Source organism: Psammomys obesus, unplaced genomic scaffold (assembly GCF_907164565.1).
Source record: "Psammomys obesus unplaced genomic scaffold, mPsaObe1.curated_primary_1811, whole genome shotgun sequence".
In the NCBI taxonomy this organism is placed as follows: Eukaryota; Metazoa; Chordata; class Mammalia; order Rodentia; family Muridae; genus Psammomys; species Psammomys obesus.
Window position 1 is genome coordinate 9521295 of NW_026595981.1, and position 27772 is coordinate 9549066.

The 27772-nt window shown below is 38.6% G+C and overlaps 1 protein-coding gene across 5 annotated transcripts in view; it reads left to right on the plus strand.

The window, feature by feature from the left end:
• Nucleotides 1-27772, plus strand: part of Acaca (acetyl-CoA carboxylase alpha) — a 260615-nt gene that overhangs the window by 187703 nt on the left and 45140 nt on the right. For all 5 annotated transcript variants that reach the window (XM_055620094.1, XM_055620096.1, XM_055620095.1 and 2 more), the window contains 4 exons: nucleotides 11791-12060; nucleotides 15413-15510; nucleotides 19174-19294; nucleotides 20134-20244. In XM_055620094.1, the coding sequence (XP_055476069.1) occupies nucleotides 11791-12060; nucleotides 15413-15510; nucleotides 19174-19294; nucleotides 20134-20244 (600 nt within the window). The remainder of the gene's footprint in view (nucleotides 1-11790; nucleotides 12061-15412; nucleotides 15511-19173; nucleotides 19295-20133; nucleotides 20245-27772) is intronic.

Here is a 27772-nt window from a genome sequence, read left to right on the forward strand (position 1 = left end):
GTAACACTTCGCAATCCAGCACAGCTGCTTTCTGCAGTAAACCCAGTTATTAAAAAGCTCAGGCTAAGATCAAGCCAAAGGCTGTAACAGACTTGACAGAGAACAACTTAACTTTGCCTGCTAGGACAAAGGAAAAGCCTGGCTTTCGTGTGGTTACATTCTTATTTGTTCTGAAACAAGTCCACCACTAGCATTTTATTTTATTTTATTTTATTTTATTTTATTTTATTTTATTTTATTTTATTTATTTTTCACAGTTATTTGAACTCGATCAGCAATCTATAATGATGAAAATGTGATAAAGAGGCAGTAATTTTAGTGCTGGTGGAAACCAAATCCTTAGAACACAGGCTTTTAACATTCCTTCTCATCAATCTTGTGATAATGAAAAACTGGAAATGAGAAAATACTGTGTTTAGAACTAGTTGTAATAATGAGGTATAGTATGTGGACCCCCAAACAGGAGTGATAATGATAGACTACAATCCTAGCATGGCCAAGAATTTTTTCTTCAGTTTTTTTGTTTGTTTGTTTTTGCCACCTCTGGGAGAAAAGTATATTCCACATTTAATGCGTCTTAATAGTCCTCTCTGTAGATGCTGCTGTGCTAGGGAGTGGCTCCAAGGCTTCGTGTTCCCGACGAGCACTAGGTGTCAGGGTTTTCCCTTCCCAGCAGCTTTAACATCTGACAAGCTTTTTGAAGTCTCCTGTTTGGTGAGGTACACCCACTTGTTTCCTTCATTCCTTTTTATTTTTTATTTTGTTTTTGTTGTTGCCATGGTAGGGTTGTTTTTTTTTTTTTCCTAAAGTTCTTATTGGTGCTTTAACTTTAGTTGGAAATGTGTAGAACCTCCCTACATGACCTGGCACTTTTTTTTTTTTTTTTTTTTTTAAGAATGCTCAAATAGCAAATAAAGTAATATAAATTTAAAGACTAGCTGCTGTATGGCTGATATCTTTATTTCATTTTCTGTCTTACTTTCTCAGGGGTAAAATGGTAGGGGATAGTGCATATTAGGAATTCAGCTTTGAAACTACTTAGCATGCCTATATCAGTATTTAATTATCATTTTATTGTTTATAGTGTGCTGTCATCATTTATGTATGTGTGTGTGCATGCACACGCTTTGTGGTGCACATGTGAAGGTCAGACAACATATGGGAATTCTTTCTCTTCTTCAACCATGTAGGTCCCAGGTCTCAAACTCAGGTTAGCTGTCTTAGTGAATTATTTTAATTATTTGATAAATAGTCCATCAGCTATCAACCACTAAGACCCTTCTGTTCTGTACTTTGAGGCTATATTTCTTTGAAAGTTTTAATTTGAGCCTTTAAAAATAAAAAAGTAGAATGTTTCTTAGCACGTGGGAGATAGGGGCAGGCAGATCTTGTGAGTTCAAGGCCAACCTGTTCCACATACTGAATTCTAGGACAGCTAGGGTTATGTAGAGAGATTGTCTCAAGAGAGAGGAGAGAGAGAGAGAAGAATGTAGTAATAGGAAAAAGAAGTTGCTGAGCCAAAACAAGCCTCAAATCTTAGAAGAGATTTAATCAGTAGCTTTGTTCTGGCTGCTTTGAGGCCAGGCCCTTTCCATGCTTAACAAAGAACTGTTGATGTGCTGGCTCATCTTCACTGTCAGCCCAGCTGGGGCTACAGTCACATAGGAGACACACTTCTGTCTCAGACTCACACATATCTGAGGTGTTTCCAGAGAGATTTATCTCCTGAGGGAAGACCCTTCCCTGAATGTGGTGGCCCATTTCCCATGGAATAGAACTTTCACTGAAGTGCTTCCTCACCTCAGACACAGTGCTACCAATTACATCCCTACATCCAGGGCTTCCCACCACAACACATTGTGTCTTCTCTTAAACCAGAGCTTAAATAAACTCCCCTTGAGTTTGCTTCAGCGCTGCGTGTTTGGTCACAATGATAAGAAAACTAACTGACACAGCTTGGCTTAGCATAGACTCACATTCTCATGGAACCCGTTATTGTCTAAAACCGCAAGGGAGTGTTTGTGTGCTTGTTGGCTTGAGTACAGAAGTGATTACTTGTTTCTCCTGAACATGGGACCCAAGTATTTTTCCAGTTTGACACTATGTTTTTATGTATTTTTTTAACTTAACCTTAAAAATGGCTTCAAGAATATGAAGCTAGTCCAAATAAATTTTACTGTGTTTTCTTTAATTTTTTTTGAAATTAGTTTTCCTTTAAATGCTGAATATTAAAATTAAGTCGTTGGTGTCATGTTAGAGATGTGTTTGAAAAGCAGTTTGTTTGAATTGTGCTGGGATGAAGTTGAGCTTTGAAAGAGCCCTTAGGGAAGCTGAAGACCAGGGCTGGAGAGATGGCTCAGCCATTAAAGGCAGGCATACAGCCAAAAAATACAAAAAAACAGAAGACCATGGACTCTGAACATATTGAGGAATCAAACCCACCAATCTATGCCTAAAGGCAGGAGAACATCTTTAAGTACTTGAAATCTTCAGCAGAAGGGAGTCGTACACCCTAGATGTACACAAATATTCATAATTTTCACTTGAGTACAAAGCCTTATTTTCTATGAAGGGCTTTAAGGAAGAAGAAAACACTGACTCCTTCCAAAGACAGTAGATGAAGTTCAATGGTAAAGTGCTTATCTGACATGGACAGGCAGTGCCTCAATTTTAGCCTCAGGTTCTTGCAAGATAGAAAATTAAATACAGAGAAACATGTATTACAGGATACGTGGTAAGACAGTTTTATTTAAAAACAATATAGTCTTACTTTATCCGTAGTCTAAGTGAGCATATTTGGCTGTTTATATATGTTTTCCTGTGTTTAGATTTTAATCTTGCAAGATCCTGAGGCTGGGATTGAACCCACGGCCTTGTCCATGTCAGATAAGCACCTTACCACTGAGCTTCATCTGTTGTCTTTAGAAGGGGTCAAGGTTTTCTTCTTTGTCTAAAATGATCTTCCATTCCTTTAATTAGAAAATGTTTGAGACTAATTTTGAAAAATAAGTCTGTCCAGTGGAATTACTTAGGCTTCCTTCTAGATGGGTTTTGTCAGTACTGGAGATGTCTCATCAGGTTGATCAGTTGGTTCTAACTAACTATTAACAAACCAAAGTTCAGTGAGCTAAATTAACAGAAAGTCCTGAAGTTTCATTGTCCACTAGATTTCAGTCCTAGAGAAGGTCCTTAGAAGAATCCTCTTGCCAGTGATTTTTTTTTTTTTAAATGTATCCTAAGTTTTAAGATTTTCCTGAAAGGAAAAAAAAAAAAAAGAAAAAAACTGTGGCATGGTAACTCATGTCAAGATACTACAGCTCCAACTAGAGGCAACAGATGACCCCAAGAATGAAATACGGTATTCCAGAGATCAGCATGTGTTTGTGTGGCTAACAGGCAATGCTTTCAGAACTTCAGTAGGCCTACTTGTTTAACTTGTATATCAGTTAATCCTGTGCACATTTCTCAACGTATGTATTCCATTGCATGTTTTAAAAATTAAATTACTGAATGTAGACATGTTCAATTACTATGGTTTCGTGTATGTAAATATCACAAGGAGAAATTATTCCCAGTATGAGATTATTGTTGTAATCTTTGGTTATATTTTCATATATTGAAATTTTTCTTTTTATACAAAAGTGTTACTTCTCCTCATTTCAACTTTTAGAGGGGTTGAGATAGCTTTGTTCATCTATTTTTTAATTATATAAGTAAGTATAAGAAAGTTTTCAGTTGTCGAGAAAGCTGTCTTGAGCTCCTGTGATTATATGACATTAGGCACTGGAACATGATGTATCTGTCTTATCAGAAAGTGTGGAAAGGAATTGACTGTTTTCAGCATAGTTTTCACAGACAGGGCAAAGTAAATCAAATTATCATATTGCCTTGTGGCTTAAAAATACACCTTTTAATATTTTCTTGTATTTGCTATATTTTTATTATGGCAAATATTTTTGATAGTTTTTAATTAAAAGTACCACTTTAATTCTATATCTCTATATTTAAAATGGCAAAAGGTAACATTTTGATATAAGTATCTAAAAAGAAGCTCAGGTTCAAGCTCATTCTCTCCAGGTCTTGTTTTTCTCATTTTTGTGATACAGTTCCAGCTGTTACAGTCTAGGTTTCTTTCTGTTACTACTCTAGAGCCTTGAAAGTCGTCATCTTCCTGGCATTAGCAGAATTAGAACAATAGCTATTGTAGACTTTAACATGGAAAACATATCCACCTCAGCCACTGGCCAGCCTGTGCCTAAATCTATGTGAGAAAGTGCTGCTATAGCTGAGCTTAAGGTGTGGAGAGAAGAAAGGCAACTGTGGCAATGATTCTCTTTCCATTCCTACACCCTGCCAAGAGCTGACAGGTGCCCGTTTACAACCTCAAAAATAAAGCCCTGTCGGGTTTTGCCCCTCAGCATTTCCTTCACATTTTTCTTTTGAGCTTCGTATTACTGTTTATGACAACAACAGCATCTTTGGGAAGTGCCTCTGAGCACTTCTACATTCTAGTCACACTGATAGTACAATTAATGTTGATGTCAATTTTGGTGTTAATTTTGGGTCATGATTAGTGTTGACACTGTATGTCAGACTAATGGCATTTATAGATACCACCAGAATAAATGATAATATTATCATGTTTTTTAGTACCTGTTATAGTAACATTAAACCAGGGTCCTCCCAAGAGAAAAAAATACATATATGGATAGATAGATAATACCTTCCTCTATTGCTGGTGTTACTCAGTGAGAAAATGACATCTCAGGGCAGAATCCTAATCACTGTTTGGAGCATCAGAAATAATGATCACCTCTGATCGGAGGTTGTGAATAATTCATTTGGTTTGATTTTCACGTCCTGTCCGGTGATACTTTTCAAACCAAATGTGTTTCTACAGGAAAATAATGGTCCCACTTCTTATGGAAATACCATGGCACAAATCATTTTACCCACATAAAAACAGTTAAATAAGACTGTTTTCTTCTGCTTGCTTTCTCCTCCCTGTGCCCTCCCCCCTCATTTGAGCATGTTTATTCCAGGATCAGAATGTGGCCCGAAGAAATATTTTCTTCCTCCGAACTTGCATAAGGAAAATAAACACTTCTGCTCCTCTTTAGCTAATTCACTATAGCTTTTTTTGATCCACCTCCCCTTTTTACCTTAAGATAATTAATTGGTTTACATTGATAACCCTAAGCCTAAAAAACCTGATCACTGGAAATTCTGTTATGAAAAAAAATCCATATCTGAAATTTATTATTTTAAAACTTACTGTGGTTATCTGAATAAACGAAAGCATACTTTTCAGTGATATATGCGTGGGACTACTTGGCTGGTCAGTGCTGTAAATAGGCTTTGGCCAGGCAAGAAGATGCTTGATGCTTCCAGTGACAAGAAGCCCACTTAGACCTCATTAGACACAAACCTGCCCACTCAGAGAAGCAGGCCACAGGTTGCCCTTTCGCAGCCTTTCAGTCCTCTTCAGGCTGCAGTCCTAGCAGTTCATTTTTATCAGTTTTTATCTACATAAAATATGAGAGGGAAAAAGAATTCCACTAGGTGGTTATTCTGTTAATATACAAGACTGGTTGGGCTTAGGTTAAGTTAATTAATGCCACATTTCAATCACATTGTCACACTCTGTATATTCCTATAGAATTTTAGTTGTTGATATGAGGGTTGGAGAGATGGCTCAGGGGTTAAGAGCACTGACTGCTCTTCCAAGGGTCCTGAGTTCAATTCTCAGCAATCACTTGGTGGCTCATAACCATCTATAATGATATTTGGTGCCCTTTCCTGGCTTGCAGGCAGAACACTGTATAAATAATAAAAACTGTATAAATAAACATTATATAAATAATAAACACTGTATAATAAATCTTTAAAAATAGAAATAACAGTTACTGATATGAAATCTTCATTGTGTAGATAATATAAACACAGATATCTAAAGTAAGTGGACTGAAAAACTTCGGTGTCCTAATTAAATAGAGAAGGGAGGATGTAACTGTCTTCTGATATAATGGCCGAATCCTCTGAGACAAAGCTATTCTTAGAATATTTTGAGTCTCTTCTCCTGTCTGCTGTGTCTCCCCCACTCTTACCCCCCTCTTTAAATCAAGGGCAAGAGGAAGCGTTTTTCAACCTAGTGTTCAATCATCAGACAAAGTGTTTTGCATTCAGAAACCATTTTCAGTATCAAATTCAATTTTGTCAAGTGATTAGTTGAATTTGGTAGAGAATAATTTAAAAACACAAGGCTGGAAATGGCCGGGTGCTTGTGCACCAGAGGAAAGCAGTTTCTGTTTGCCATCTGCTGTCCTCTCAGGGCCCGTGTCTTTGCAGCTGTTACAGGTCTGAGTCTGTTGATAACCTGTGTATGTTCCTGCTCGGGACTGCTAAGAGACATAGGGAAGTGGGGACTGATACCTTGCCTGCCTGTCAGTGCTAACGCCCTTTATGTACATATGTTTGTAAGCTCTTTAGTCCCCTTCAAGATGAAGGGCTCTGTATAAATATAAGCTTTCGATTTTAGTACATGTTTGTAATACATGTGGTACAGTCCTAAATATGTATTTAGCTGATAGGCACTGTTCTTGTCTATTATACAAATATTGACTTTAAAAGTATAAATATGTATTTAACCAGAAGACCAGAAAAACACTGAGAAGCAGTTACTTCTCAGGTAGAGGTATTAATATTGTATAAACCTGTGTATACATGTGTTTACATTCTACCACAGCACCACAGAGCACTTCACTTTTCAAAACAAAATGATAGCCCCAACAGCCTGAGATAGTTCTTTCTGTTTGTTTTGAGACAGGCTCTTGCTCTGTAATCCTGACCTGCTAGAACTGAAAGCAGTCCTCCTCCCTCTGCCTGTTTAAGGTCTGGGCTTATAGCTATGCACCAGTACACCTGACTTTTTTTTTTTTTTTTTTTTTTTTTTTAAGAGAGAATCTTGCAGTATAACTCAGTCTTCTTGCTTCCCAAGTGCTGAGATTACAGACGTGGACCAACACACTCAGTTTCTAAGAAATCTGGCTGTGGAGTCTATGTCCTTAACCACCACACTGTTTTGCCTGTTACAGTTACGATACACATGTATTTTTTTGTTTCCTTTTCTATCTGTTTACTACATCATAGATAGTTTTAAATGCTATTCATGATCCTCAAAGCCATCACTTTGTTTCTGAGGTTGAAAGAATGTTTTAATGTAAAAACAGTCAAGAATTGTTACATTGGCTAAACATCTCTTCTCTGACACAAACCTAAACTCTACACTCTTTCCTCTCTTTGGCACATCTTCACCCATAATTCTTATGCCCGCTTACTCCCAGTAGCATGTTCTTCATACTTTATTTCCATTCTCTTCTTGCTCCATCTGTTCACATCTTAGATGTTTTGACTGTTAGAACCACGTATTTATCAGTTTCGTGACTGTAATGCTGTTCAGAATACTTGAATTTACTTTGCTTCAAAAAAGGTGTGTGTGTGTGTGTGTGTGTGTGTGTGTGTGTGTGTGTGTGTGTGTAAAAGAAAAAAAGAAAAGTTATTCAGTATGGTACAGAGAGTACAGAGCAGTAGGCATGACAGAAGCACAGGCTAGTCTGGAAATTCAAGTTTTTAATTCTCCTGCCTCTGCCTTCAGAATGCTGGTTTGTACTATTTTAAAATAATTGCAGACTAAGAAAAGTCACAGAAACAGTATAGAGAGTTCTTTCCTTTCTTGAAGCTTCCCTACACATTTACATGCTTGTGTGTGTGTGTGTTTATTGTAGCGTGTATTCTACCACTAAACTATACTCTTTATGTCCCCTTGTATTAACATTATAAAATCATAGTAGAATTATCAAAATGAAGAAATTATCATTGCTGCAGTTTTATAATTGAGTTTGCTGTAAATTTCACTGTTTGTTTTTTTTTCTTCTAATAATATCCTTTTTCTATTCCATGATTCAATTAATGAGGCCACATTGCAGTTAGGGGTCAGTGACATTTATGTTTGTGCTGTATTTATGTTTGTGATGTAATAGTCATCATCCATATTGTATTCAGCTAAAGACAGTAATAATATTCTGAAATATGCTTCTATAATTTCTCTAGTAAAGGAATAGCATTTCTTTTTCTGTGAGCCTTACTTTGAAAAATAAAAATAAGTTTGTGGGCTGAGGATATAGCTCAGTGGTAGAGTGTGTGCCTAGTATGTGTGGAGCTGTGGGTTGAATGCCCAGCAAAGCACCTTCCCAAAAGTTACTTTGTGCCCCAGTTTCCTTACGGTAGTAGTAGCTAGCTACCTGTGTGTTATGATAACAGCTACTTTGAGAGCATTTATGTACAGGCTCTGTATTAATTTTATGTGCTCTTCCTAACAATCCCTCAAGAAAAGTCCTCTCTTATAGTGGAAAAGTGAGGCTGTCAAGGGTGTTGTATTCAAGGTTTTACAGCTAGTATGAAGCTGACATTTGGACCAAGACATCTAACTTCCTCACTCACACTCTTAACCATTGTTTGTCAACTTACAATGCATTGCAGCATATGGTAGATATGCATTTGATAATAGCTGTTATTCTTACCTTCTAGTTTCACTTAATAGGGCTCTTAATCCCTAATCTTTAGATATTGGTCATGATCATTGTTTTAGTCCACAGTGTTGACAGTTTTTGTAGTATTTCCAACTAGTATTATGTGTTTGTTTATTTTAATGAAATGACTGTTCAATGAGTGATGGCACATGCATTCAATCTCAGCATTCAAGAGGCTGAGATGGGAGGATTGCCATGAGTTTAAGGCCAACCCTGTGTATGTAGTGAATTCTAGGCCAGTCAGGCTACAAAATGAAATGTTGTCTCAAAAAAGAAAGAAAGTTAGTTTAGTAGTTAGTTAGTTAGTTAGTTAGTTAGTTAGTTAGTTAGTTAGTTAGTTGCTTACTCAGTCATTTCTAGGTGGTATCTAATCTATTATCAAATGGATTCTCTACATGAAGAGCTTAGTAAGTGATCAGAGAATACAGAAGTCACTTTAGGATGAGGGAAGCATGAGGAAATGGAGTTTGAATGAAACTTTGAAATAGGTAGGATTCAGATTTGTTCAGAGGGATGAAAAGGGCAGGCTTTATATGTTGGATTTAATATAGAGGCCTGCTTCCAGTAGTTCATCAACCTTATCAGCTTTCTTTATCTTTCATGTAGGGACACTGAAGTTCAATAAGGTTAAATATATACCAAGGTCACTAAGCTAATAAATGATAGATCCTCGATTTAGATCTAAGTTTGGTTGGCGCCAAAGCCCACTTTACCCTTATATGCCCTACTGTTTGATTAGCAATGAAATCCAAATTTTAATGTTAATTGAACCACAGATATTTCCTCATGTGTTCATTGTGCTAACTCAAAATTGAATATTTTCTTGCATTTTGAATATATCTTGATGTACTGAGGCTGGCCTAACACTCAGTTCTGTTTTGGCACTTTTAATGTAGGAGGTAGGGAGCAGGGACTGATGAAGGAAAGACATTGATAGAAGAATGAGTAACGTATAAGATTGTGGTGTTGTGTACCTATAATCCTAAAACACGGTGGCTGAGGCAGAAGGATTATGAGTTCAAGGCCAGCTTGGAACTATATAACAAATTCCAGGTCATCGGAAGCTATGTAACATGACCTGCCTTAAAAACCGAAGAGTGGGGGGGGAGACTGTTCTTGGTGCTGCTGTGTTGACACCTAATTAGAAGTCAATTTTGCAAGCATAATGACCTGGCTAGGCTGAACCGGCTGCCCAAGTAACGCAAGAGTCCCTAGATAATAAGGAAAGATAAGAGTATTATCTGCCTTCCCAGTGCCACAGTCACAGTGTTTACATTAGGACGCAAATGCTGAAGTAGATTCTACAGAGCTTGTATATAAGCTAGCCTGGTGGCTAAGGTTAATATAACATAAAATTTGGTGTAAAACCCAATCTTCCTACTTACAAATACACTTACAAGAAAGTAGACAGGGAAGAGCTTTTCTTTTCTGAAAAACAAATGAGTGGCTTAGCTAAAACAGCAGATGAGGATGCAAAAAAATATTTTTCACCACACATTGACTATATTAACTAGAGTTCTGTTGTTTTATTATTATTTTTTAAATCAAGATTACACTCATATTTGGTGTTCTCTGTGCTGCATTCAGATGGTAGGCTTCTTTTCCCTTATTTGTCTTTAATGAGCGGACAGAGTAATACTATATCTCAGAAAGTGACTGGAATTTTTCTCCTATATTACATCCATTTTGTATTCGGCCAATGGTATGATCTATGAAATAGCTTATATTTATCAGTGGGTGTTTCATATATATTTATTAATGCAGAGAATCACAAATTGCTGTGTAGAAGCTTCAACCAGCCTGATTACAGTGACTGTGCAATTGGATTGAGGAATGTGTACTCAGAGCTTATGATCACTGGCCGGGTTGGGTCTGGGTGATGCATGTGACTTTCCAGGGATGCTGCTATTTACATCTGTTAATGGCCCTTCTTGATAGCCAGCTCCCCAATGAGGTGATATGCAGCAGCCTGGGGATGAGGCACCAAGACGGCAGATGTGGCTGGGCTCCATTAGGCAGGGCCAGAAATGCTCATCTGGTAGGCTTTGTGTTTGGGCATGAGTTGGGGGTGGGTAGAAAGGGAAGCAGGAGATAGGGGGTGGTAAAAAGAGAGGATAAGAATGGAAAGCATTACTTATCCAAGTGTATGGAAAACAGACAGGCAGACATGAAAAACCGCAGCTGTAACTGAGGGGTAAGTGAATAGGAAAGAAATGGGACTAGCAAATAAACAAGTAGGATTGAGTAGCCCTCATATAGAAGGGGATTAAAAAGGAGAGAGCTGAGAGGGTTTGAGAAGAGACATGTCACCTCTGTCTCTCAAGTCTGTATCATTTGTTTGTGTGGCTGGTCAGATGCCACCGATCAGAGAGCAGAGATTTACATACATCATAGTGCATCAGAAGATTAGCTCTGTGCCTTCTTTGGTTTTCTGGAGCTGGAAGAAAGCAGCAAGAATTGCTCTCCAAATGCTGAGCGATAGTAAATCCTTGCAGATATGGGAAATACCTGGACCAAGCCAGTGAAGAACCTTTCTGTTCTTCATAGAGGACAATAAAAGGGCTTCAGATCACAAAAGTTGGACAGTCAGTGAAAGGTGTTGCTCTTTCTATCCCTTATGTGCTAAAGGTTTCTTGAAACAAATCTCACTTAAAGCTGAAAATTGTGTCTTAGTGTGTAGTTTAGTAAAACAGACATTTTGGACTTATCCACTGCCATAGTATTCTTCAACAATTCTTTTTTTTTTTTTTAAGATTTTATTTATTTAGTATGTATACAGTATTCTGCCTGCATGTATGCCTAAACACCATAAAAGGGCACTAGATCTCACTATACATGAGCCATCATGTGGTTGCTGGGAATTGAACTCAGGACCTTTGGAAGAGCAGACAGTGCTCTTCACCTCTGAGTCATCTCTCCAGCCCCTCTTCAACAGTGCTTCAACATGTAATTTTGAGTGCATTTAGATTTGGAGTTTTTCCATTATGTTTAAGTAAATTCATTGAAGAATTGAGACAACTTTGTAATACACAGTAATAATATGAAGCAGTGTCAAAATATTTTCTGTTTTCCAAGAGGGAGCTTGGTTCTTTCACAGTGCATATCTTCTGAAAGATGTATCCAAATCTAGTGTCTTACCTTCAAGGAACCTGAAAAGTAAATACATGTAAGAAGCTGTATTCATTTGTTTCATTCTTTGTAGATTGGCATGGTAGCTTGGAAAATGAGCCTTAAAAGCCCTGAATATCCGGATGGCCGAGATATCATTGTCATTGGCAATGACATTACGTATCGGATTGGGTCCTTTGGGCCTCAGGAGGATTTGCTGTTTCTCAGAGCTTCTGAACTTGCCAGGGCAGAAGGCATCCCACGCATCTATGTGGCAGCCAACAGTGGAGCTAGAATTGGACTGGCAGAAGAAATCCGTCATATGTTCCATGTGGCCTGGGTAGATCCTGAAGATCCCTACAAGGTATGGACCACAAAGAGATAACACTGCAAACTGTATATTTACGCATGGGGATGTGGTCATGTGTATGAGAGGAAGAAAGGAAGAGGTTTAAGAAGGAGCATTTACAAAATTACTTACAAAAAAAAAAAAAAAATGCTTAGGGCCCAGTGAAATGTTCAAGGGTCAGGTGCATGCTTGCCAACCCTGAAGACCTGAATTCAATCCCTAGTATCCACAATGAAGAAGGAAGAGCCAGTCATCAACAAGTTCTCTGACTTCCGCATGCACACCCACTCCCATACACATAATTCACAAAATGAAATGTAATTTAAAACAAAACCAGAAAACTCCCTTCCTTAAGAGCTAGAGTTACAGGTTGTTGTGAGATGCTGGGAACTGAACTTTGGTCACTTTCAAGAGCACAGTGCATTCTTAATCACTGACTCAGCTCTCCATCCCCCAAGTTTATTTATTTTATATGTATGTGTGTACACCTAAGTATATGTATATATACCATGAATGTATGTGAACCTTGGCCAAGAAAAGAGGATGTTGGAGCCTCGAGAACTGGAGTCACAGCCACTCATGAGCTGCCAAGTAGGTGCTGGGAATTGATCCTGGACTTTTAAGAGCAGTAGCAGTAAGTGCTTTTAACCCCTGAGCCACCTCTCCAGCCTACTTTGCATCTTTTAATTTTAGTGTATTGTTACTTTCTCCAGTGCTACTTAATCAGGTGATAAATCTCGGGAATGGCTGTATTCACTAGGTGATCTTTCTCATAACTGAGTCTCTTAGATCTTCTCTTCTAATGAACCCTTTCTTGCTGAGTTTCTCTGGGATATCAGTTTCAAGTATCCCTCTCTTTGCTACCATTCCATTCTATTGTCCTCAAGGATTCTGAACTTGCCAGGGCAAGTTGGTAGCAGCAACAGTGGAACAAGAATTGGACCAGCAGAAATTCATCTTATGTGTTCCATGTGCTCAGTTTCTTTGTAGTACTCAAAATTCAACAATCCTTCATGCCTACAAATACTGTGATTCTACCAGTCTTTTTTTTTTTTTTTTTTCATTTCTCACTCTCATTTCATTCAGCTTGCTTGGTGGGTTTTTATTGTTTGGTTTGGTTTGGTTTTTTGGTTTTTGTTTTCTTTTGGTTTGGTTTTTTTCCACTATATAGCCCTGACTGTCCTGGAACTCACTCTGTGACCATACTGACCTGGAACTCACAGAGATCCACCTGCCTCTGCCTCCTGGGTGCTGGGATTAAAGGCATGTGCCATCACCCAGGTTGGTTTTTTTGTTTGTTTGTTTGGTTGGTTGGTTGGTTGGTTGGTTGGTTTGATTTGGGGGTTTTTTGGTTTGGTTTGGTTTGGTTTGGGTTTTTGAGACAGGTCTCTATATGTAGCTTTAGCTGGCCCAAGATGTATTTTGTAGACCGAGTTGTCCTTGAATTTATGAAGTATGCTTGGGGCTGCTGGCATTAAAGGCCTATGCCCCACCTACTCAAGTTGTTTTAAATCCCAAGGTTCATCTTAGTAGCATTATGATTGTCACCTTTTGGGTTCCTTCCTTCTGTTTATTCTGTGCCTTTAGATGTAAAACATTTTTAAAACTAACTCTACTTTCTCCATATGTGTACCTCCACAACTGAACACAGGAGAAAAATATGACTCTGACTGTTCCTACTTTCTAAATCTATTTACCAAACTCTCAGATGGTTTCACATCTGCTCTCTTCTGAAGTTCTCACACCTTCTTCTTCCCTTACCTCCATTCCCACTGAGTATCAGTCCTTGCTTTCTCCATGAGTTCATCCCCAGTACTTCAAGACAAGAGAAACCAGCAAAAAGCTCCAGCTTGTTGTGCAGATGAGCACTTTCCGTGTCCCCGCTCCCCTCCACCTCACTCTTGTGCTTTAAATGAATAATCCCTACCCCTCCTAAAACCATCTCTTCCTTCAGACCCTGATCTTCTCTCTTCCAACCAATTTAAAGATAAAGGTTAACACTCCTCCTTTGCTTGGCTCATCACTTTTTTCTTCTTTTCTGGAACTATGCCTTGGCATACAGACACATATCCCTCAATTAACTCACTCCTGTCCTTCCTCTTTGGAGCAAAACTTCTTCAAAGAGTTTTCTGCTCTTGCTATCTCTGGGCTCCCGTCCCACTCTCTTGAATCCCATCTATGAAGCTTGCATTCTAATTGAGTTACTTATGTCAGGGTCACCAGGGATTGGTGCAAGCTCAACCTTGACTTCTCAGTCCTTACCTCAGTAGTTATTTGATGATTCAGCAGCATTTAATACCATTGGTCCCTGCTTTATCTTTTAAGTACGTCTCTTGGTTTTCTCTCTACCTTTGTGCCTCCTCTTTCTCAGTTTCTTTTCCTACCTTTTGTGTCCTTATATATAAGATTGTTTCAAGTCATTATAAAACTGTTCCTTATTCTGATTGTGGTGGTGCTTACACAAGTATACACATCTATCAGAATTCATCAGATTATAGTGATAAAAGCCAGCTATGATTGCTGGAGCCTGTGATCCCAACTCCTGGATGCTAAGGCCAGCCTGGGAAGCATAGCCAGACAATGCCTCAACAGTAAAAAGTTTATAAGAGAGTAGATGTATTTTCGTGAATGTAAATTGTAGCTCATTAAAATGCATCTGTATATGAAAATTCGTGGTGACTACTCACAAGTTTGTGTTTCTTTTAGGGTAATGGAAGTACTTAGAATTAGTCACGATGGTTGTACCACATTTCTGCTAATTTGTAAATAGATAGAGCATGTTAAACATGTATAAACGTGTAACATGGTACTCTGCCTTATGTGTATGCATGCAAATAAATCATTAAGTATTAATACAGCTTTTTAATATAAATAGAACCTATTTATTGAACAAAGCCAAAGTATAAATCCTGTACTCAGAATTTTAACTGCTTAGACCTCTGATTTCAATATTAATTTCCAAGATTTGTGATCCTTTTACTTACACTTTACCTCTTTTATTTTGATGATATGGATTTGAGTGAAAAGCAGTAATTCACACAATTCCTGAATCCCATGTTGATATATTTAATGGAAGTGTCACTAAAGACCCAGAAATGACCCTTTAACCCTATTGAAAATGAAATGAATGGAACATACTTGGAATTAGCACTATCATGTATATTGTTTCAAGGTCAGACAGTCAGTGACTAAAATATAGGAACTTCCATCTTTCAAGCTGCCTATGCTAGTGTTCCATTAGACAGTAACTCAGATAATTTATCAGCTTAAAGCTAGCTTTGGAGCAAGCTTCATTACCTATGTTTGACTTTCTCTTGGTTAAGTGATAATGGCAGATAATGAGTTAAAAACTATTTGTGCTTCACAGGGATACAAGTATTTATATCTGACACCCCAGGATTATAAGAGAGTCAGTGCTCTCAATTCTGTCCACTGTGAGCATGTGGAAGATGAAGGAGAATCCAGGTAAGTATTTACGTGTCAGATGAATTTGGCCATGATTCTCAAAGGAGAGAGAATATATCGTTCCTTTGTGCTCATACAACCTTGAAAACTCTGTTGCATAATCTAGACATCTTAGATTTGTGCCTTAGCCTTACAGTTATTAACTGAAGTGCCTTGTTATTGATGGGGGCTTCTACATAATATTTATATTATTTATTCATTTGAGCAATAATGAAATGTGTAAATCTAAGAAAACTAAAACACTAGCCACAGACATACCTTGAAGCCACAATTATGAATTTATGTTAATCTTACTGTCTTTTCTATATTCATTATCTTTTTTTCCTGTGTAGTTGGGGTTATAGTAGATAAGAATTTCTTTTAAATTTATCCTTTGAACTAAAATTTATTTTAGGGAAATTTCTTATATTCAGTTTAGAGTTAAATTACATATAAAGCTAATCTTCCTTCAGAAATAAACATGAAGTTCAATAGTTGCATGATATTTCATTATAATGAATATACTGTCTTTGAAGATGGAGGCCATTTCCAGCTTTTCACTCTACATCTCTGAGTTGAATATTCCTTTAACGAAACTTTTAGGACTGTTCCTAAGTAGGCTCTCAAGCTTTCTTTGTTCCTGGTACCCTTAATATACCATTTTTTCCCCTCCATATCCCTAAGCTAAAACATACACTAATGTTTCTGCTTAAGTAATTAATTGTAGCAACTTCAAGTGTTTCTGTCCTAACACCTTGATCAGTAAAATAAAATAATGTAGCACATGAATTGCAGAAACTATTTAATTCTTGAGGGCTTTGTGGAAGGGATGTTGAAGCACAGGGTATCTGATAATCCTTTGGGTTAATTTCTAGATGTTTATATGTTACAAAGTCCATCATTTAAGGTTTTTAAATTTTTTTCAAATTGCCCTTCCATAATCTGCATCTGAAGTCAGTAAGCGTGTGATAGCACTGATCCCTCTGTTCTGACTATATCACTGTTTAAAACAGTAATTACTATATTTAGTAATGATGAGCATTATCTTAAAAAATAGAAACTGCTAGTCAGGCAGTGGTGGTGCACACCTTTAATTCCAGCACTTGGGAGGCAGAGATAGGTGGATCTCTGAGTTTGAGGCCAGCCTGGTCTACAGAGTAAGTTCTGGGATAGCCAGGGCTACACATAGAACTCCTGTCTCAAAACACAAAAACAAAATAGCAACTGTTATTTTATCATGTATTTTTGATTACCAGTGAGCCTGAATGTTTTGATAGTCTCTTTCGATGTGTTTTCTAGAAAATTAATTGTTCTGGTACTATTTATTGACTGATTGTTAAGTCTTAAACCATTGCCACATTGTTCTAACTGTTGCTGTGGGACGTCTCACATTGTTAATTTTTTTCAAGTTGTAATTAGCCAATTTTGTTTTTTTGTTGTTGTTAGTTTTTTGTTTTTGTGGTGCTAACAAACAAGCCCATTGCCTAGCACATGTTTTGATCATCAAAAAACTTTCCAAAATGACTTTAATTTTAATTGTATTGGTTTATATATTAATTTATAAGGATCTGACATGGCATATTTTTCTTTTTGTTGGAAGTGTAATTTTTGATATTTTATACTTTTCATCATTAAAATTATCCCATAGGTCTTAGACTTTCTTAGTTAACAACACCTTTTGTTGCTGTCGTGTTGGTGGTAGTGGGTTTTGAAGACAGGGTTTCTCTGTGTAGACCTGGCTGTTGTGAAACTCCCTCTGTAGACCAGGCTGGCCTTGACCTTAGAGATCTGCCTGCCTCTGTCTCCCGAGCGTTGGTATTAAAGGCATGCACCACCACTGCCCAGTTCATGGCAGTATTTTTTTTTTTTTTCACAGAACCCTGAAACTAATCGTAGACCTAATGGTTTTGGTTTTTTAAATTTAAGTAGTTGAATGCAGATAGTATCCCAAATGTTTCTGTCCTATGAGGTTAGTGATTGCTTGAAAAAAGTATAATGCATGTGAATTAGGGAAAGTATTTCATTGTTATATTTCTGGGTAAGGTCATGGGGAGTATCGAAACAGGGTCTTATGTACCCAGGCTAGCCTTGAATTCACTCTGTAGCTAAGAATGGCCTTGAACTTCTGCCCTGATATCTTACCTCCAACACCTGAGGGAAGTACCCACTTAATTCTTAAATAATCACAGCACCTTACCAATAGTGGGATAACTATTCAGACCTTGAGTCACCATCATTTCTTGTTCTTCCTTGTTTTGTTTTGTTTTTGTGTGTGCAAAAACCTTGTATTTGTTCCACAGAAACTGCAAAACCCTGGATTATAAAGATAGTTCTGCATTTCTTTTGGCAATGTTCTATGTTCTGTTAAGCTGTGAACTTCCTAAAGCTAATCATTCACATGGGGTCTAACAGATACCATATGTCATAGTGTTTTTCTAAAAATATACTGCGGTGTCCCTTGGGGTTCACCGTGGTGCCTTGGGATGCCTTGGAACATGGTGTAAATATAATGGAGTCTTGCCAGCTTCTTCATGTCTCTTTCTAAAGGAAGTTAGCTCATTTGTAATGTAACTCTAGAATCTGAAGTCTAGGTATATAGAGAAAAAGAAGTAGGAATAACTTGATATTGGGGGAGTCTAAAAATAGAAAGCTAGAGCAATCTGAGAAGCAGAGATACTGTCACAGACCACAGCTAAGACAAAGAAATGGAGTTGGTCAAGGGATGGACAGAAAGGTGCAGAAAAATACAGGGGTAGGGTAGTTTAAGAGCTGCTATGGAGTGCTTATTTGTATTATTTCAGCTCATGAAAGTTAAAATAAAACATAACTCCTGCCCTGTGCCAGGAATAATAAGTAATATATGCCCATCTCTGTACTTTCCATGTATGTGTGCAGGCATATATTCATACATGTGTATGTGTGGTGCTGTGAATCCTTCCTTTTATTAGCTCAGTTCCCATCTCCCATTTCCCATTGTCAGCTATCCCTCCTAATCCCCTGCTAGGAAGACAGATGAGTGACTCCCACTAGACCCACAAGATGCTTTCTGGATAACTTGGTCAGCATTTCACATCTGCATACATCATACCAGTCCCTTTAGAAAACCAAAGCCAAGAACCCTTACCATTGTCCTTGCTATTTGTAGGTGGGAATGCATTGTTTTGATCTTCTTCTTTATTCTAATCTTTGAAAAGGAGAGGGATGAGAATTTTCATTTCTTCTCTATTTGCTTTTTTATTCTTATATAAAATTGTCTAAGATTATGGCTTACCTTAGAGATATGTCTTGGCCCTGCTTTTTAAAAATGTGTGCAAGAATGTCAGAAAGGGCTTTTAAAATATGAGATGTGCCAGGCCATCTTGTTGGTTTATCTGTCATGTCTTCCGTATCGTAGAGGTAGATACAATTATCCCCATTTTATAGAAGTTATTATCCTCAGAGCCATGCCAGTGTTTGTATCAGCAAAGATTTAACCCAGCTGCTGAATTTCAGGTTTTGTTGTTTCTGTTACAGAATATCACTCCCAAGTAAAGGAGGATAGTGGCTAAAATGGAGACACTTAGGAATGAAGAACATGTACCTAATTAAAGCAGTGCTAAATAGTCTTATAATGCTGATTGTTCTGTTTATGAGTTACTGTTAGTGTGTTTAACCTTTATGATTTGGCATGGCTGTATTTAATAGGTACAAGATAACAGATATTATTGGGAAAGAGGAAGGACTTGGAGCAGAGAACCTTCGGGGTTCTGGAATGATTGCTGGAGAATCCTCATTGGCTTATGATGAGATCATCACCATCAGCCTGGTAAATATTTCTAGCATGAAGTTTCCTTTCAGTGCTGGCAATTGAACCCAGACCCTCACACTGTCTAGGCAAGTGCTCTCTATTGAAGAGCAACACCCTTCACTCCCCACAAGGGATGAGATTTATCGAAAAGCTGAGTGTGTGGCTGGGTTTATTTCTGCCCTTCCTCACTACTACTTCCTCAATACTAAAATGATAGTATTTCCTGAAAATGTTATATCTTCGAATTTACCATAATCATACACAATAAATGACAAGATAGGATGATATAAATTGCTGAATTTCCCAAACAAACATAGGCTTGTTTCAGCATTTAATTTCACTTATTTCTCTAAACACAGGGGTTGGTTGGTTGGTTGGTTGGTTAGTTGGTTTTGGTTTTGGTTTTTCGAGACAGGGTTTCTCTGTTTAACCTTGGCTGCCCTGGAACTCACTCTGTAGACCAAGCTGTCTTTGAACTCACAGAGATTCACCTGCCTCTGCCTCCCTCCTGAGTGCTGGGATTACAGGCGTGTGCCACCATGTCTGGCCAAATATAAGATTTTTAACAACTTGTATTTCTTCTTTACATAATTGTGCATGTTGTGGGGATGGCAGGCATCTGTGAAATGGGCAAATAAAAGGACCTTGACTGCTGGAGTGTCTAATACTCAAATTATTCAGTGAATTTTTTCCTTATTTGACCTGGAATTTAGAGGGGGTGTTGTATTGTCAGTAGACTCATAAACAGCAATATTTATTTCTGTTCATGTGAATTTTGTACGTTTCATTTGTGCCTTCACTCTCACACTGTGGGAGAGGACATAAATGTGTGACATACAGAATTTATTCTTTTCAAGGTCACATGTCGGGCCATTGGTATTGGGGCCTACCTTGTCCGCCTGGGGCAGAGAACCATCCAGGTGGAGAATTCTCACTTAATTCTGACAGGAGCTGGTGCTCTCAACAAAGTAAGTTGCCAGGTTTGGAGACAAGTGTATGAGACTGTTTAATGATTAAAAAATATGCCTTTGTAATTCAAGGTCCTGGCTAGCAGGCAGCCTTCAGCCCAGGCCTTCCTCAGTGAGTCTCCTCCGCTAGTGTTTGCCCACTGACTTGCTTACCCATTTATTTATTCATTCATTCATTTCATTGAACAAATATTTATGTACCAGGCATGATTCTAAGTCTTGTGCGTGTGTGTGTGTGTATTTATATATCAAATATATGTATATTAGTGAACAAACGATATAAACTTTTGCTCCAAAGAGTCATATTCTAGTGTTTTTCTACAAAGACTGACAATTGAATGCTTCTGTTTTGTCCAGCCTATGACATGTAAGGAGATCTGGTCTCTCACAGGGAGCTGTCAGGCTCTAAGTATATTGGCTTCTGTTTTTTCATGCTACAATGTAAATTTAACACTAGTTAAGGTGCAATTTTAATGTTTTGAGAAATTTCTAGACATACCTCTGAAAATGAATACCTGTATAGTGGAAGTGCTTGATAAATAATGAATGTTAAAATGATTGCGGTTGTATTGATGGATTGTTGGGGAAAGGAATGATACAGACATGTGTCTTCTCTTTCAGAGAAAGGTGATACATCTAAGCTTACCAGGCTCTTCTAAAAGTATGAGGGAAAGATAGTGAAGTTACTGCTTATAAGAGTGGAACTGACCGAGACAATGCAGCACTCACTCAACCCTCCCTCTGTCTCTCTGTGTACCTCCCTCAGACACACATGCCCTAAGGCATCAAAACTTTATTTTCTCTCCAGAGCAAGAAATATATCTAATGGAATAGTTTGAGATTATTTGGCTTCCATTGTGCAAGTTACATAACCCTTTAGCTCTTCAGCTTTCTTGTCAGTCAAAGGGAGGTACTAATTTGCACCTTAGTTTTGTAGAACTAAAGGAAAACACACAGGTATTTGGTCCAAAGTGTGGGCTTTCCTGGATCTCCCTTACATGGCTTGGTGATTGAGCTTTTAGAGTTATACACATGCCAAGTTATATTGGACATTGTGTTTATGCAACTTGGTTTTGCAGTATGGATTAAATACTTGGTCTAGGTGTTGAGGTTGTATATTTTGCAGTTTTGAGAAATCTGTAAACATATCTCTGAAAATGAGCACTTGTATAGTGGAAGTACTTTTTAATTTCTTTTTAAGGTTTGCTTTTTATATGAAAGAATAACCATTAGCTGGCCAATCCTATCATTCTTGTGTAGAAAAGGTTGATAATTTCATTGTCTAATTTCCTTGAGGGGATATCAGAAATCACAAGAATTGTTTGATGTGGGAGCTTATTCCCTGCCTTCCTATGAACTGTGTCCTTTGGATTTGCTTTTCTCTCTAAGGAAAGGCAAAGTAGTATCAGCCTGGAAATAAAAGTGAAGAGCTGCCACCACTGAAGATTATTGCACTGAGAGAGATTGCTGACAGCCTTAATTTTTTTAAGTTGCTCCTTTGGATATTATCTAAGAATGAAGTTTTGATGAACATTGAAGAGCGTTTTAGATACCATATTCTATGATGACTTATACATATTCCTGTATTTCCGTGATATTTTCATATGTGGACAGAGTATGGTTTACATGAGTGCCTTCCCCCACCAGTATTTTTACATAGAGATTGTTTTTTTATTTAATTTTTACTTTTTGTATTAATTACAGTTTATTCATTTTTTTTTTATCCCAGCCATAGCCCCCTCCCTCATTTCCTCCCAATCCTACCCTCCCTCTTTCAGATTGTTGAGCAGCAAAGGTTTTCTGTGTGGCAGGGTTTGTTAGTTGAATTTCATTTGTGCCCAGGAGAAAACAGTAGAGGCTTATTTTTTTAAATCTGTTCTGATCAAATTCAGTATTCACCCCTTCCCTAGCCTACAGTGCTACTTGTCAGAGAAAAGCCTGGTTACCGAGGGGAGGCTCTGTTGTAGCTTAACAATGCTCATTCCCAGAAGGACTGATCATTTTAGTTGAAGGGAGTGTTCTTTGTAGAGGTTACCTAATCCTGCGCCACCTGCTCTACTGTCTTCATGTCTGCACCTCGTAGGTAAAAAGTCTTGTTGCTGGAAGATACCCAATTTCATGCAAATTCATTAAGAATGTCCTCTCAGCCCCTTTGCTTATCAGGATTTAAAAGGGAAGCTATCTCAGAACTCCAGCTCAGATTGCTGCCTCAGGCTCACTCCTGAATACTGTCATCCTACATACATACTTACTCTTTCTAGTCTGCTCATGGGTCTCTCTGCACATTTCTTTCTATCTCACTTCGAGGTTGCGCTAGTCACTTTTAGTGTACATCTTTCTATGTGAGTTGATCTCTCTTTGTTTCTATGTCTTGTTTGTACATTCCTCTCCTCGTGTCTATGTGTCAGAAAGTCTTTGTATTTTTGAAGTACCAGGTGGCTTCATTTTAAGCCCTGGCCATTTTGCTCGCTGTATCTGTGTATCTCGGTGTAGAGTGGAAATATAGGTGGTATATGCAGGCTTATATACAGTTTTAGACTGTAAACATCTGACACTCACCTTCTGGAGTCTTTATCCTTTATGTTAAACATTGGGGTGAAGAATAAGAAAGGGGTGCACAGAGGTTATAGGGGAAAAAAGATTTTGTGTGTGCAAGTGCTGATCCCGTTGACCCCTTTGAAAATTGAAATAATGATAATGTGAGTCTCCTGACTGCATCAAAGTATCAGCACATCAAAAGCCAGGAGGCATGAAATGCAAATGATAAAGTGAAAGCAGATGGATTGTGCATGATCGCCTGATGCCCAATGAATTTTAAAAGGTGCCTGTTTGCAAGGGGGGGGGGTGGAGCGGGGGCAGGGGGACTGAAATAAACACGTTATCCCTGCAATTTTTTTTTGTTCTTGACGCTCACTCCTGACAATATTTTTTCACACTTGAGTGAACACCCACTCCATCTCTCTCTCTCTCTCTCTTTCTGCCTTTCTCTTTCTGTCTCTCTCTCCTTTCCACACCCCCACCCCACCCCACCTCTTACACGTCTCAGGTCATGTCGCTGCAGCTCCGGTGGAAATAATAAGATATAAACCACGAGGTTGTTATTTGCATAGAAATTGCATGGAGCCCCAGGCAGCAGGAGAGAAGGACACAGGGATCATTTGTCTAAAATTTTAATGAAAACTTTTGCTGAGGCAGAGATTTTTTTTTTTTTTTTAAACTTTCTCCTGTTTCTTTCCCAACCCTTCCTGCCCCCTACAGCCCCATCACTGATTTAACTTGACATGGGATATTGGGAGAGGAAGGTTTGACATGACACGTACCCTACTCACGTAACGCAGCCATAAAAGCCTGATGCAAACATGCAATGCAGTAAGTTGGAAGTTGTGTGTGCCAAAGCTTATCTTTTAAAGGAACAGTTCACATGTTGCTGCGTTACGTCTCCACACACATGGTGTTGACCTGTTTTTAGTGTACATCTTCCTGCCTTTCCCTTCCAAAGTGTCTTGCTTAAGAGAGTTCCATGTCTTCCCTTTCTTTCTTCATAGTAAATAAAAATAGTGCCACTGTTTCCTCCTCCTCCTTCCATTTTTGTCAAGTTTTCTGTACATTTTATTCTCCAGCACTGTTCTCTGCCACAGTATATTTTGCTTCAAAACAAGAAGATATTTTTCACATTAGTACTTTTATCCTTTTTCCCATGTGATCAGAGTATTTGCGATTCTTCCACTCCTGCCTTGTTTTGTTACCTGCAATTAATTGTAAAGTATTTAGAATATTGCCAAGTCGAGGAGAGCGATGGTCTCTTGATTTGACTGTTGTGATACAGAATTGACATTTAAAGCCAGTGAGCTGGTGACTGGAAGTAGCCTAAATTACATTTGAAGGTCAAAAATCAAGAGCTTCTTTCCAGTTCCTTGTTGTTTGGGGGTTAGTCCAGTGGCATTGGGGCCCAAACAAGACTGAAACAATTGACAGACTGGATTAGTTAGAGCATGAACTTGAGTTTCATTATAGAAGGGCTCAGGGCTCTGCTTTGTGTCCACAAGAGAGTCCTGAGAGTGGTGATATAAATAGAAGTTCATAAGGATTTGCTCTTTCATGTCTCTCAAGGTTACTGTAGGTATAACTTCAAGAACAATCAGCTGCAGGTGACCAAGTCCTCAGGATGATGGAGTCAACCTGATGGGTATGATTGATTACCTGATGTGAAGGGACTCATGCTGGTATGGCAGAGGTAGCAGTTGTGTGGTCGAAGTATTGGCGTGAGAGACCCTTGGGAAGCTGAGATGATTTACAGTTATGAACCCTTGAGTTAGGGTGCCTTTTGGACATTTGTAGTTACATAAATATTTCCCACCCCCAGCACCTCTCAGTTTCTATTTCTCATGTTTAGCATAGTTTCCAGTGGCAGCTGGGCTGGAGGGACCTCTGTTGTAAGGGAACATTGATATAGGCCAAAGCTTCCTCTCCCTAAGCCCCAGACTTGATGAAAGCCTGATCTTTGGATAGCTATCAGAATTTGTAGTTTATGGGTGTGCTCTAGACAGCAGCTGCCTGTGAAGGTAGGGCTTCTACTAATGGCTGTGATGTGTTAGGGATAGATAACTCTGAAGGTTCTGTGTGACGTCCTTTTGGTAAATATTTAGAATTTCTTTTTCTCTTTTAGGGAAAAAAAATTAAAAAAAATAGAAATCCCATAATCTCTTCCCTTTTAGTAAAGTTAGGCCGCTCTTTACATTGACTCTACCAAGAAAAAAGTGCTCATATAACACATGGCCAAGAACTCTAAGTCCTCCAGGGCCAATTGCTGCTAATCTTGCTATTTCTTTAGGATTCACTTTTATTTTTTAATTATATGTGTGGCGGGAGTGTGCCCATAAGTGCAGGTGCTTGTGGAGTCCAGAGGCATCAGGGTCCCCTATGGTTGCCTGATGTGGACACTGGAAATTGAACTCAGACCCAATGATGAGAATCACTGAGCCATCTCTTTAGCCCTAATCTTGCTTTTGAGACTTAGTCCAAAAAAGCCACAACTCTCTCAGGTTTACCCTCATTACCGTGTGTGTTATCACATCTGACTCTTGAACACAATACTAGAGTTCACAGGAAGGAGGCTTGTTTGTGGAACCATAGACCTGCACTGTGCAGTTCCCATGCCCACCCATGATGCTGTCATACACAATGTGTGAGACTTAGGGAGGTTCAAGAAGGGAGGAAGTACTCCTTGCTATCACTGTGGGATGGGCAGCATTGTCACTTTGACAGAAAGAGGTTAACTACATAGACTAGAAAGTCAGGCTGATCAGGTTTAGTTTCTGGCTCTTCCACATACAACCTATCCCCCCCACCTGTGTTTCAGTTTTATTAATTGTAAAATGAGAGGCCGTTGTAATACTTACGTACCAAGGCTTCTGTGGGATTAGAGTTAATACAGGAACCTACTGGTGGCTGTCGTAGTCTTCTCTAAATTACTTTACAGGTTCATACTTATCACAGACCCTGGAAAAGAAATACAAACACAGTATTCTTTATACTTTCTGGCTCTCTGGAGGCAAAGATTCTTTGAAATAAAAAATGTTAGATGGCTTTCCTGACTGTAGTAGCACATTCACATATTGATGTTCCCAGTAGATGTTATCTCAAGACCGTTAACACACTTTGGAACACCATTAATGTGAGAGGCACCATGTTTGGGCATGATAGGGTAGTATATGTGTCAGTCATCTATCTCCAAGAGTCCCGAAGGACTTGTGGATACAATAGCCCTAATCACTCTTAAGCATCAGTCTATCAATTAACATTTTAAAAAGTCCCTCACTACCTATATTTACAATTGAAAGTTTCTATGTTCTCATAGCACTAAATGGGATCTCTTTCCTTTTTAAAGAGGTTGTGTTTACATTTTGTCTAAGTGAGCTTTGCATTGACACTATGAATGAATTCTCAGAGAACATTGTAGTGGACAGATCTCCTTAGTTTTCAAGCTCATCTTCCACACACAAACAAAATGTTGGTAAATCCGGTCCCATTTTAGAAAGCTGTTTTGGTTTCCCTTTGAGGCTCCTCAGGTTTGCAGAAAACCGTATCAGTCTGCTCTCTTACACAACACAGTATCACCTGTCCAAGGGTAGCACTGCCCACAGTTGGCTGGCTCCTCCCACATCAATCATTAATCAAGACAATCTTCCACCCACCAACCCGCAGACCAAACTGATGGAGGCAGTTCTTCAGCTGAAGTTGCTTCTTCCCAGGGACTCTAGTTTGTGTCAGTTCAGCACAAACTAACCAACACACAAAACTTTTATATGAAAAAAAATGTTGTGCTGGCCATGATGGTGCACGCCTTTGATCCCAGCAATCAGGAGTCAAAGGCGGGCAGATCACTGTGAGTTCAAGGCCAGCCTGGTCTATAAAGTGAGTCCAGGACAGCCAAGGCTACACAAAGAAACCCTGTCTCTGGGGGGGGGGGGGGGGGTAGTAGGACTTTTGCTCAGCCCTCCTCTTGAAAGCAATTTTGCATTTTAGGCCTTTATATAAAATAGGAAGCATATAATATATTGCTTACCTTAAAATGGAAGACCAGAAGATCTCTTAAATTCCTTTTAATTCCTAGTATTCTAGTGCTATGAAGACTTGTGTTGTCTGGAAGTAGGGAACTGTGTTAGGCTAGAACAGAAAGAACAGGTGAGGAGAGTGGAAATTTTAAAAATATATTGCATATTATGGTATGTAATAATGAAATTACATTAAATGATATGTAAAATTCTTACATATTACTGGGAGTAACATCTTGATTTAAATTTTATCTTGATGAACATTGTGGTCCATGCCTTTAATCCCAGTAGAGGCCAGTTTGAGGCCAGCTTGGTCTACATAGTGAGTTCCAGGACAGTCAGGGATACATGTGAGACCCTGAAGAGAGAGAGAGACCAACAGAGAGAGAAAGAGAGAACAGGTAAAAGTAAATTGTGTAGAAACTTAGGGATGTCCTGCAGTATTATGCAGAAGTTTTGGGGCCCAGTTATCTTCTGCTTTGTCATCAACTGCCTTGTCAAAAGTCAGAGTTTAGGCATGTGGTTAGAAGATAGGCCTTTAGGGGTAATAGCTAAAACTGTATGAGTCCAAGGTCTGGAAGAATCAGTAAAGGTGTCATAGTTTGAGGCTCTCAAAGCCTTGAGGGCTCAAAAACAAAAGCTAACCCGATGGAATGTGCTGTCCTCACTTCAGTGTGCATCTCTACATCACCTTATGTGTGTGGAGCTCTGACGATCATCCTCAGGATAACAGTTTCAACCTCCAAGATGCTGGTGTGTCTTTGACTGTTAAAGGAAGAAGTGTGTGTCCGTTCCACAAATTCTTTGGTTTACAAGGGTCTCTTCGCTTCCTGCTGCTAGTAAAGTGTTTCCCCTGAACTCAAGCTACCTCAAGCTTAGATCTGTGAACATGATCCCTTAGGCAGAGCTATGTCCTTGGCCCCTTCGTTTTCTAGTCATGCAGTCATTACACCATTGTTTGGTGTGTTTTCTTC